Source organism: Danio aesculapii, chromosome 24 (assembly GCF_903798145.1).
Source record: "Danio aesculapii chromosome 24, fDanAes4.1, whole genome shotgun sequence".
NCBI lineage: Eukaryota > Metazoa > Chordata > Actinopteri > Cypriniformes > Danionidae > Danio > Danio aesculapii.
The window spans coordinates 20,971,712-20,985,251 of NC_079458.1; the positions used below are offsets into that span (position 1 = coordinate 20,971,712).

Here is a 13,540-nt window from a genome sequence, read left to right on the forward strand (position 1 = left end):
GTTAATAAACAACCAAGCAGTTCCTGGAGCAGTGGCCCTGTGTGTCCTCCAAACAAACAGCAAGAGCAGGGTCCAGGAGAGGACTGAAAAGTCAGCTTTAATATAATGAGCTGGATGGAGTCTACACACAACACCAATTCATGAAAGTCATCTTAAATTTATAGTTAAGGAAAATATGCATGGTGTATGTGAGTTATTAACACAAGTGGATTCAGATTTTTGCTTTAAAAAAGGATTACAGTGGAGATCTATAATCTAAATAAACATGACAAATTTGTAAACATCAAAATAATCACATTTGCATTATTACAGTCACAAGATGCCAACAATAAATTTAGTGTGTGAGAGCAGAGCGATGGGGAAAAAAACAGGCCTATATTCACCTCACAAAGTGATATCAATTGAGACTACCCAACTTAGGCTATTCATGGCATTTATATATATGGCTGCTCTCTGGTGACCTAAAGTGCGTTTATTATCCTCATTTGTATGTCGCTTTGGATAACAGTTTCTGTTAAATGACCAAATGTAAACATTATTCAATTAATTTCACCTTTATTTATATAGCGCTTTTTACAATTATAGTCTGTTCCCATACACAATGCCATAAACCCTAAAATTATATGCATGTTTTAAAGAAGTGATGTCCCATTTTGGTGCCTGCATCAAATTACATTATACAAATATGATTTTATATACACAAAGACATTAAATCCAATTGTCTGCATCAACTGAGATGTAACTTTTTAAAAATTTGGTTGTAAAAATACAATAAACAGGCCACTAAATGTTTCATCATCATACAGTGTACCAGCTAAATTTGGCTTTTTCTTTACCAATACGAGTAATACCACGAGTAGCCGTCATTTAACCTTTTATACTGTATATGATGCATACTGTACGGTGCAGTTAATAACAGTAGTGCTGATATACAGACAAATCAGAATGCAACAAGTCTGATGTTGAGTAAATACAACAGTTCGACACAGTTGCAAACTACTATTAAGTAGAGATTGGCAGCTGAAGTTTAATTGTTTTGCCATCAGATGGCGACCATATAATAATCAGTTATAAGTCTTTTAAGGGAGCAAATTATTTTCTTAGCAGACAATTTAAAATACTTCTAAACAAATTAAGATAACAGTCACACCAAGTTGATATCCCTTTTGCATCAACATATTTATACTATAGTAATCTAGTGTTTGCTTTGGCTTTTATGTGGTTAAATAATATTGAATAAGTCATTAAACTGTTGTATAAATGCAATATCCCACTGCGATATGGCTGTATATCAGCACTGCTGATTTGCTGTGGCTTCACAGTATACACACTATTCACAGCATTGCTGATATATTACAGTGCTATGAGTGTGATATTGCTCATATACATAGTTTCCAATGTACAGGAAAATCTTAAAGATAACTATTATGCCATGAGTTGAAATATACATTAAAAAAAAATAATAATAAAATAAACAGAAACTTATTTCGTGTTACTGTCAAAGCAGTCAACCTGGAATAATTATTTTCATTGCCATGACATCACAAACGCCAAAATTCACTCTCAGTTCATAATAAAGGGGACCTATTACGCAAAAATCACCTTTAAAATGAGTTTACACACAGTTGTGTGGCAAAAGTCTGTGAATATAACCAGCTTCTAATAGTTAAAACGTATTATTTATTTTAGAATCACACTTCATAAAAACATTCAGCAGAAACACTTTGATTGACATCTGAGGGGGAAAGCCCCTCCCATTAGTGACAATGGCTGTTTCTCAATTCCAAGGACAGACTTGCTTCTTGTGAAGAACGGTCTAGCCAGGTCACCTCGGTAGAATGAACTCAGGAGACTGCGAGAACAGAGAACTGTGAGAAATGAGATGCTGTGTTCATCTTGATGGTCACATGACCTTCACGCATTTTTAATGGAAAATTATTTAAACATTACAGCATATACAACGATTTATTGTTTTTCCCCTTTTCAAAATAAATACTCTGCATAAAGACTTCACAAATATATGTTGCACAATATAAATCAAACTGATTTTAATACGAATTTCAGCAAATAAACACCCTTAATGTGTTTATTCCTTTATTAAGATTAATGGTAATGTTTATATTCACCGTTTCATTTAGGGAAACTCCTGAGATAAATAAGTGATATCTCTGAACTTTAATAATAAATCATTATAAAATGCTGCGCTTTCCACCTCCAGTCGCAATGACTTCTGCGACTTTTAGAACGAGTTCGGTGCTCAAGACTGCATCCATGCGTCCTCGATATCAAGAACACATCCGGGAAGTTTCACGCGTCCTCCGTTCTTGCGGAGGTATTGGAACTGAACTTAGGTTGATGATGATGAAGCTATACGAGAACGCAAGATCACTGAAGAACGCATATTGAGAAACAGCCAATCTCTCGCTCATTAGCATAGAACATTTGTCTTGTTTATGAATCTGCCACTATGCTGACACATAGGCATTTTGTAGCTCCACCCTCTTTTGAAATGAGAGCTGGGAGCACAAGCTCATTTGAATTTAAAGCAACAATCGTCAAATCGACACAATTAGGATTAAATACTAAAAGGGAAAGTTTAAAATAGCTGTAAAACATTATTTGGGAAGTATTTTGAGCAGTAACTTCAAATACACAGTCTAGAGATATCAGAGACTTATTATATTGTAAAAATGGGCATAATAGGCTCCCTTAAATTATGTCATACAAGTATAAATATATGCAAAAGTTTTTTGTAGTGATAAGAATAGTCTAAATACTGTCAGCGGTCATGGTTGCTTAGCTTATGTTTGAATCTAGAATATTGATATTCCCATCAAAAACAGTGTGTTGGTATACATAGGCTTTATCTATTTAAAACAGTTTGAAATATGCTTTAAAAAAAGGCACCGGAGATCTAGACAATTGTTTTACGTGACAAACAGCAGCTTTATCTAAAAGGTCAAATGGCACAGCATTGTGGTAAACATGTAAAAGAAAAGATTTTGTCCTCTATTATTTGTCCACCATATCCATAATTCTTGTCTCACAAGACCAAACCATAAGAGAGGGTTCGGCAAAAGAAAGCAGGAGAGGGTCATAAGGCAGGCAGTATGGTGCGGTCTCAGACCATAGTGGTAAGTTTGTCTATGAGGTCATCGATGGTGTAGACGATGAGTTTGATGTCATCTTTTTCAGTCATGTGGTGTTGGCCGTGGCGTCGCAGAATGATGTCCACGTCGGGGCTTAGCACTCGGTCGGCCACTTGCATAGAGATGTGCCAGGGCACGTCCTCATCCTTCAGGCCATGAATGAGGCGCACGGGACAGGTGATGGGGATCGGGCTCTGTAGGATGCAGTGGTTTTCCGCCTCTTGCAGGAAGTCCATATTGACAGTATAAATGCCCTCCTGGTTACTTTTTGTAGGGATCGTCCAAATACCCTTGTCTTCGCACTCTTTTCTCACCTGAATAATAGATTCGAACTTGCTGACTGATTTCTGAATTTCAATATTCTAACATGCAAGACAAGTTATGAAGTATTTATAGCATTATATTTTTTGTTCTGAATTTTTTTTAATTAAATAGGACACATTCTAATATACAGGAAAGATTTGAAGCAACAATTTTATTTAACAATGTTACTTTTATTTAATCTATTCTTATACACATAATTAAGTATATACAAGTTTAAATATACATGTTTAAAATAATATATAGTGAATCCAGAAAGTATTGACAATGCTTCACTTTTTCTACATTTTTTATGTTACAGTCTTATACCAAAATGGATTAAATTCATTTATTTCCTCAATATTCTACACACAATACCCCATAATGACAATGTGAAAAAAGATTTTCTGATTGTTGCAAATTTATTTAAAAAAAAAAACCCTGAAAAATCACATGAACATAAGTATTCACAGCCTTTGTTCAATACTTTGTTGATGCACCTTTGGCAGCAATTACAGCCTCAAGTCTTTTTGAATATGATGCCACAAGCTTGGCACACCTGTCTTTGGGAATTTTTGCCCATTCCTCTTTGCAGTACCTCTCAAGCTCTATCAGATTGGATGGGATGGTGTACAGCCATTTTCTGATGTAGATGTGATTTTTCAGGTTTTTTATTTTTAATAAATTTGCAACAATTTCAAAAAATCTTTTTTCACATCGTCATTATGGGGTATTGTGTGTAGAATTTTGAGGAAATAATTTAATCCATTTTGGAATAAGGCTGTAACATATACACACACATATACATATATACACATATATATATATATATATATATATATATATATATATATATATATATATATATATATATATATATATATATATACACATATACATATATACACATAAATATATACACATACATACATACACACACACACACACACATATACATATATACATATATATATACATATATATATATATACACACACACATATACATATACATATATATATACATACATACATACATACATACATACATACATACATATATATATATATATATATATATATATATATATACATACATATATATATATTATACATACATATACATATATATATATATATTATACATACATATACATACATATATATACATATATATACATACATATATATACATACATATATATACATATATATACATACATATATATACATACATATATATACATACATATATATACATATATATATATATATATATATACACACACACACATATATATACACACATATATATATATATATATATATATACGTACATATATATACACATAAATACATACAGTATGTGTAAACCTTTATTACTGATTATCAGAAATATCATACAAACGCAAACATTTATTAAGCAGGATAAATTGATGTAATTATCTCACCTCTATAGGAAGTCCCTTGAAGGCTGTAACAAAATGATCTGCTGCTGTGGAAATGCCCACTAAGGCTTTTGTCTTCTCTGGGCGAGCGATGGCGGCCAAAAGCATAAGCCAGCCACCCATACTGGAGCCCACCAGGATCTAAGAGACAATCAACTACAGTACTTAAAGGGACAGTTCACCTGAACATGAAAAGTTGCTGTTAATTTAACACTCAACACAGTACTGAAGAAGATTGTTAATTGAAACTGTGGTCTTTGGCGATTCATAAAATGTCAGTCAGTGGCTAACATTATACTTTGAGAGTCAAAAACAGCATACACAGGCAAAACTTAATTAAATACCCTTGGCTTCTGATGTACATTGAGGTTTTGTGAAGCAAAATTTGTATCAAAGATAATAATTATGTACAGTATAGGATGTTCAGTTTCTTGCACTGATACACATGTTTTTTTTGTACTTTTAAAGTACTTGCAGTGAAGGTCATTTATTGGAGTCACCAAAGACCATGGTTTCAGTTTCTCAGTTTTCTACTTAAGAAGAAGCCTACCTCATGAATGACATAAGGGTTAGTACTTTAAAAGCTAATTGTAATTTCTGGATGAACTGCTCCTTTCAACTAATGACAGTTTTCAATGCCTTAATTAAAAATAGTACTGACATCTAGTGGTCATCTTTTAAAAATATTCTGAATTGAGTACATAAACATATAATAACACAAAATATTTCAGATGATTAAAAAAACTATGTGTTGCCTGGTTCTAATTTCTGTCTGGTGTCTGTGTAGTTTAGATTCAGAAGGTACTGGAAAGCCTTTGTAATTTTACCTGAGGACCTTCAGCAAGTTCATCCAACATGAACAGAACGTCTTTTTTCCAAGTCCCAATTGTGCCTTCAGAAAATACACCCTCAGAAGCGCCATGACCAGAGTAATCGAACCTGTGAATCCACATAAATTGATCTGAGATTGGTGTGAACTTTCACTTAAAGCAGAGATACCCAAACTAGGGATAACGTTTGATTTTGCCCTATATCCCATCTGAGAAGAGAGGGAAAATGATGGAGAATTTTAGGGGGAATGCTTTTAACAGAGATTGTCATTTTCTTTTATTTAATTAACTTTTTATTGATTTTACGCACGAGTGGTCACAGCATCTTTACAAGAGATTGTCCTTTCTAATTTAGTTTTTTTAACTGTTGAGATACAAATCACAAACTGGAATTAAATGTTTCAATTAAATGTTGTGAATGAATCAGATAAAAAAAGTGAATAAATAAATACAGCCATTTGATGGATAGCATACAATGAAGAAGACATCAGCAAGCGAATCAAGGCTAAGTGTATTTTTTATTGTTATAAATGGGATTGGTTATGTTTTTCATTTTAAGATTTTTATTTTAAGATTTTTATTACAATTAAGTATTTTAATTGTAATAAATTATAGTATTAAATTATATTATATAATAAATTATATAATGAATTCTAATAATAAATTATGAAATTACATTGACAACTGCCCAGTTTGGGATATTTACCTCTGGCCCACCACCCTCAATCAAGTTTAGTTTTTGGCACTTGTTTCATTATTATAACTAATGTAATCCATTACAAATTACTACCCATTATGGGCATCACTAAACATAAAACCCATAAAACCCTAAAACCCAACGGCTAGAAAAATTAAATATTTAAAGCCAAAGTAAAATGAAAATCTACTTTTTCCCCCAACCAGATTCAGCTCCATTTTCTAAATGTATGTTTTTCATTATTGCATACGTTTTGTTTACTAATACAAATGAAATTTGAATGAATAACATAGCAATGTTTTAACCTAATTATATGTAACGTTTAATCAAAATATATCATTATTGAATTTTCCAGTGACAATGTTTCTCTATTAAATGATGCCTACTAGTGGTCAAAAGTTTAAAAATTATTAATGTTTTTAAAAGTCTCTAATGATTACCAAAGCTGCATGTTTTTGTCAAAAACAGAATCCTAAAAGTTATCAGAGCAGCATATTAGTATGATTTCGGAAATATCAGTAGACTGGAATGATAATGCTAAAAATTTGGCTTTGCCTTTATAGGAATAAACTACATTTTAAAATAAACTACAACACTAGAAGAATATCTCACATCCTTTTCATCATATTATAACAGCATAATTTAACAATTGTCAATAATTTAGCAACTGAAGTAATTTAACAATAAAAGATTAATGTCTTGTGCTTGAAATGCATTTTACAATTTCAGATTGTACCAGAAGAAAGCCAATCAATGGTGAAACAACTGTGGCCATTTGTTTGGTTGTAGCTCCTGGATTGCCCTGAATCACATTGTGAGAAAGCTTTAAAAACAGCTGTGGATACAGTTTTGTGATCGAAGAAGCCAAAGCCTATAAAATGTTCTAGCCGTGTCAAATTACTGCCTTTTTTCCTAATGAAAAGCAACATGAATTGTCACGTTAATGAATGTCACATGGTGCCAAAACGTAAATACCACAAAGCCAAATGAAGGTCTGTAACCGAGGTCTACCATAACCAGTCAATTCAATCAAAGAGCAATTCGTCTCGCTCTATTAGTTTAGCACTAGCACGTGCAGATGATGACGTTTGATTCTTCCCAACTAACTTATGTTGAAGACTAAGACTCAATGGGTTCCATTTTCATAGTCTAGAGTGTGATTAGTAATGATCTTGTAAGATTAAGAGCTTGAGTTTCAATTTAAAAAGAAAATCTCATTGTCTGTACAAAAAGCTCATGATATTGCTCAATTGATTATTGACCTAGAAAAAGCACAGAATATGGAATCATTTTAACGCAACATCTGATCATTCTAAAGCATTGATGTATTTATGTACTCTCAGTCTTACATTTTTAAACTTCATTGCACATTGATACCTGAATATGACACAAACCTTAGGTAGGCATGACCCAGTGACTTGCAGAACTCCTCCAGGGCTTCTGCCTTCGGGCCGCTCATGTTGGATCCATAACCAGGGAGGAACACAACACCAGGACTCTTTCCCTTCACTCTGCGATACGCCAGCTTTGGAAGATCTGGACGTGATATGTACTGTATTGTAGATTTCTGTCTAACACCTGCAGATAAACACAACAGCATGTCAGCTGGGCATTGTCCCTGCATTTTGTTTTAAACCTGTGTTATCATTCAAAAGTCTGTAAGATTTTCCTACACTCTCAAAAATAAAGCTACGACAGCTGTCACTGGGGTGGTACCTTTTCAAAGTGTACGCATTTGTAACTAAAGGGTCCTTTATTAATACCTCAAGGCTACATATTAGTACCTAAAAAGTGCAAAAGTGTACGTCTTGAAATTTTGTGGTAGTAATATATACCTTTGAGGTACCAATATGGACCCTTTACAGTACAAATGCGTACCACCCCAGTGACAGCTCTCATACATACCTTTATTTTTGAGTGTGTAGGACTACAGTTAAAAAGTAACATTGTATACTACAAGATAGCTGTATTGACATTCAATAACTATTTTCCATTGTAAAATGTAACATTCTTAAGATAGAAAAACTAAAGCTTTAAAAATAAAAGCAAGAAAATTAACAGAACAATCCTGAAAATGATCAGAAATCATGTTAATATGCTGATTAATGCAATTAATAAAACTATTGTGACACTTAAAATTCTAGTGACAGAGTCTATATTTGTTTAGAACAGGGGTGCCCAAACTTTTTTGTGGTGATGGGGCAAAAAACAAACTTGATTGAGAGCTGTGGGCCAAAAGTAAACATACCAAACTGTATTACATTCACGTTTTCATGAGTGATTTCCTCATTTATTTCCTAATATATAAAAATAACTACAAAACATTGCTTTAAATTATATTAACTAACGCAGAATATTTATAAAAATGATAATAAACTTATTACAGTAAAAACATGATCAACACAATAGAGTTAAATGCTGAATACACTAAGCTGCACCTGCCTTTGGCTTGATTTGCTCACCGATGTCTTGTGCATTGCCTGATATCGGTCTAGTGAGAGTATTTACATTTTAAACAATCAGATTCATTTACACAACAAACAAATGTTACATAAAATTTTGAAATGACAAACTCTGTCAAAGATAATCCTCCATTCTTCCTCTGTTCTCAAATGGGATGGTGGGCCAAATCAAACAGCAAGACCCAACTTTGGACCGCAGGCCCTAGTTTGGGCATCTCTGGTTTAGAATGTATTTGAAAGCATTTCAACCGCATTTTACATTTAATTTATTGCATTTGAATATAAGTAATGCTAACTGAGGAACAGTTGTTTGCAGGGGCGGACTTAACCAATAAGCAATGCAAGCAGCTGCTTAGGACCCTGACCAATGCCAAGAAGCCTATATTAATCATCCTATAGCTCTTCAATTATATGTTGTAAAATCGGTCTATAACCAGTAAGATTTTCGCGTTATTACTTCTTTTATAAAACCGTGGCGCCTCTTGAATAGTGGAACGTTCCTTCTCTTACAGCACATGCAAATATTAAAATCTAATCACAAGAATGGCCACATGGCTTGTGAGCTTGTTTTTTTATTTGCTAATTTATTGTAGTTAATTTACATTAGGAAGGTTCCACTTAAAAATATATTTTTAACATATAGTTTATTTACAAAGTAAAACCATGAATCTATAGAGAAAAAAAATATCTATATAGAAAGAGTGTTTTAAGTTTCAATGCTAGGGCCCCATACCTGGAATTGCTTATGGCGCCCAAATCACTAAGTCCACCCCTGGTTGTTTGTATATTCCCATATAATCGGACATTTTCCTTAATAATATAATTTCAGAAAAGTATTCTTTGACAATTCTAAATAGGGAAATCATATAAGCAGCCAACGACTATCCATTGTTCACAGTCGATTAAATGGTGTTAATGTTGTTTTGAAGTCATCATAGTCATCATTTCAGACTTAACATTCAAAGTAGCGTGGTAAACAATATAAATACCGTGTCACATGTTGTCACTGCTCAAAAAATGAACGAATGTGCACATATAAAACCAACTTTAACGTTACCTCAATGTTGTGCTTTGGTTTCTTTACTTTTCAACTTATAATAAGCTCAATTTCACTCTTAACTGAGTCGAAAACATTACATGACATAAAAACGACTTGAAACACGTGTAAACAATTTAAAAAACGATATTTTCCGTAATTATATCTACAGTTTTAAGCAAAAATATGCAACGCTATTCAGACCCCTCAGGCGTCTTAATGCCACACCCCCTTATTTTAGCTAGTTTTTATCAAGCGTGGTTTTCTAGCATGTTTTCTAGTATACTTGAACTGACCCTGGAAAACCTTGAACCCGACAGTGCCAACAGTTCCATTGCCCGAGTTGTGTAAAAGTCCTCTCCAACAATGCTTGAGTACCACCGCTGCCATGCTGTTTCACCACCCACCCCAGAAATAACGCGAGAGTACGCGGGGTTGCCAAGTTATGAAACGCTTATGAAATCCCCCATTGCTGGAGTTTTGTCATGTTGCCAAATACTTGCCATATTACTATTTTAACCCTCACTTTCTTTGAGTAACACACAGATAAATAGAAGACAAAAAAGACGTAGAAAAGCAATTCAAAAAGAGTAATAGCCTATTAAAATCTAAAGTATAACATAAGGATAAGGATAAGGATAATAATTTAGCAGCTGCAAAATTCGTCAGAAGAGTCTGTCAGATTCCTGGCTGAAAGATGTCAGTGAATCTGTTTTTAGCTTTTGATACAGTTCAGTTACCACCCTGATTAAAGAGATTCTGAAACTGTTATAATGGTTTCCACTACAAATAACATTTTAAGATGTGTGCTTTTATTTAATACCTTAACTAAATAAAGAAACCGGAATCCGCCCTTGGCTGTATTTCATAGAGTTTTGTTTAGGACCCTCTTTTGAAATTTTGTCCAAGGAATGATTAGATTAATACATTACTACACAAGGTATCTTGATGGGTTCTGCAAATGAAGCCAATGTCCACTCCACTGAAGAAAATTAATGAAATACACTTTTATTAATAAAATAAATCATGTGAAAAAGAGAATAAAACAATTACAAGAACAAAACAAAATCCTTTACTTTATTTTATACTTTACTTTATAGAGGGCCTAAGACATTCAGTATATATAAGTCTCCGCTGGTGCATGCTGTAGTCTATACAGTATTCATGATGTTACTGCTGATAAACTTGGGAATTGCTATATCAGGAGAGCTTGTAGTACATCTCTAAACATGTAAATCAACATTTCGGCAGTCTATCAGGGTTATCCAGCCCTGAAGTCATATTTTTTTAGCTGGCTAAGGATTCTTTTGGAGGTAACGTTTACACTTCCTCCAGGTTGCGATTGTAGCAATTGGTTAGAACTGTTATCTGGACTGCCCTTATGACCCACTTCAGTAGCCTTAGCTGTCTTTGATCTCTTCGAACTGTCTGTCGAAGGCGCCTCTCTCGCTTCGTCTCATTGCTAACAGCTGTCTGTAAGCATTGGAACATCAGAATATACAGTATAAGGTCTTTTACAATTAATTTCAATAAACCAACCAGACACCACAAATGTTAAAGCCTTACATTTTAACAGTATCTGGGGTGTTTTGTGACATTCTGTGTGGTGTTTTTAACATGACACAACAGGTAACACAAAATACAACTCCTGTTATAATCATAAAAACATTACAATTTAATGTGGGGGGTTTATTTCTCATTTCAGCAGTCAAAACTCTTTTACTTTGTGTTTTTTAAAGGTCACCTTATTGTAGCTAAATGCAAATTGAAAAAGTGGTTAAAATGTCATAAATTTCCTTTTTCTTATAGGCCTGGAAATCAAAAACTTGAGGACACATTTATGTTTCTGAAGATTACTGAAGTACATATTTCAACAAAATAAATAAACATTCATTCATTCATTTTCTTTCGGCTTAGTCCCTTTATTCATCAGGGGTCGCCACAGTGGAATGAACCACCAATGCATCTAGAATAGGTTTTACACAGCAGATGCCCTTCCAAAAGCAACCCAGTATTGGGAAGCACCCATACACACTCACATGGCTCACTCACACACATTACGGCCAAATTAGTTTATTCAATTCACCTGTACCGCATGTCTTTGGACTATGAGGAAAACCCGAGCACCCAGAGGAAACCCACGCAAACACAGGGAGAACATGCAAACTCCACACAGAAATGCCAACATACCAGTCGAGACTCAAACCAGCGTCCTTCTTGCTGTGAGGCAACAGTGCTAATCACTGAGCCACTGTGTCACCCCACATCGTTCAAGAAAAAAAGTTTTTGTTTATTTTTTTGTTGAAAATATAAAGAGCTAAAGGAAAAAAAGAAATGAGCAATATAAAGAGAATTGTGTGTATTGGTCATTTTAGTACATCACAGACTAGCATCGTGTTTCTCAACATTTTAACAACATCATAGAAAGTGTTTCATATTCAAACCTTTACATTTCCAAACTTATGAAATACAAGACATAACTGCAGTAGGGGGGACATTTAGAAAATAAAAATGTAATTTTCATGTATAAACACACAGACACTCACACTCACACAGACACACACACACACACACGCACACACGCACACACGCACGCACCACGCACACACACACACACACACACACACACACACACACACATACCCGTTTGTCGGGATAGAGGGACAATTTTTGATATTTAGCAGAAATCAGACTGGGCATAGGGTTATGGGGACACTGGGTTCCAGTGGTGCTAGAGCTACAAAAACATATCAAAAATCATGAAAAAAATCAGCGAACCTATACACGACTTAAAATTAAAAGATTTTCTTATAACAACCGAGATATAAAAAAGGGATTTTTTTCAGACTTTTTGGTGGGTTGTAAAGACTTTTCTGTAACACTGTTTATAAGGACAGTGTGGTGTATAAGGTCAGTGATGTCATCATACACACACAAAGTATAACCTGGTTTGAAAGGACACATGGTGTGTAAGGCCGCTTCACCATACACACACACAAAGTATAACCTGGTTTGAAAGGACACATGGTGTGCAGGGCCACTTCACCATACACACACACAAAGTATAGCCTGGTTTGAAAGGACACATGGTGTGTAAGGCCGCTTCACCATACACACACACAAAGTATAACCTGGTTTGAAAGGACACATGGTGTGTAAGGCCGCTTCACCATACACACACACCAAGTATAACCTGGTTTGAAAGGACACATGGTGTGTAAGGCCGCTTCAACATACACACACACCAAGTATAACCTGGTTTGAAAGGACACATGGTGTGTAAGGCCAGTTCACCATACACACACACCAAGTATAACCTGGTTTGAAAGGACACATGGTGTGTAAGGCCAGTTCACCATACACACACACCAAGTATAACCTGGTTTGAAAGGACACATGGTGTGTAAGGCCAGTTCACCATACACACACACCAAGTATAACCTGGTTTGAAAGGACACATGGTGTGTAAGGCCAGTTCACCATACACACACACCAAGTATAACCTGGTTTGAAAGGACACATGGTGTGTAAGGCCAGTTCACCATACACGTAAGGCAGACAATAATAATAATAATAATAATAATAATAATAATAATAATAATAATAAATTCATTAAGAT

The 13,540-nt window shown here is 34.3% G+C and overlaps 1 protein-coding gene across 1 annotated transcript; it reads right to left on the reverse strand.

Annotated features, from left to right (window-relative positions):
* Nucleotides 1-1,657: 1,657 nt before the first annotated feature.
* On the reverse strand, nt 1,658-10,352 carry abhd10b (abhydrolase domain containing 10, depalmitoylase b). The gene is made up of 5 exons (XM_056450511.1): nt 10,218-10,352; nt 7,818-8,001; nt 5,724-5,835; nt 4,900-5,037; nt 1,658-3,463 (listed from the first exon to the last, which is right to left on the reverse strand). Exons 1-5 carry the CDS (start codon nt 10,309-10,311, stop codon nt 3,122-3,124), a joined length of 870 nt encoding a protein of 289 aa, XP_056306486.1. The 5' UTR covers nt 10,312-10,352; the 3' UTR covers nt 1,658-3,121.
* Between the last annotated feature and the right edge of the window lie 3,188 nt (nt 10,353-13,540).

Bases quoted from the DNA above. Each gene is read 5' to 3' on its own strand.
- abhd10b (XM_056450511.1), bottom strand. From the start codon at position 10,311: ATGGCAGCGGTGGTACTCAAGCATTGTTGGAGAGGACTTTTACACAAC. The intron at 5,038-5,723 runs GTAAAATTACAA...ATTGTCTCTTAG, and splicing joins AACTTGCTGAAGGTCCTCAG to ATCCTGGTGGGCTCCAGTAT. The intron at 3,464-4,899 runs GTGAGATAATTA...TCTATTATTCAG, and splicing joins TCAAGGGACTTCCTATAGAG to GTGAGAAAAGAGTGCGAAGA.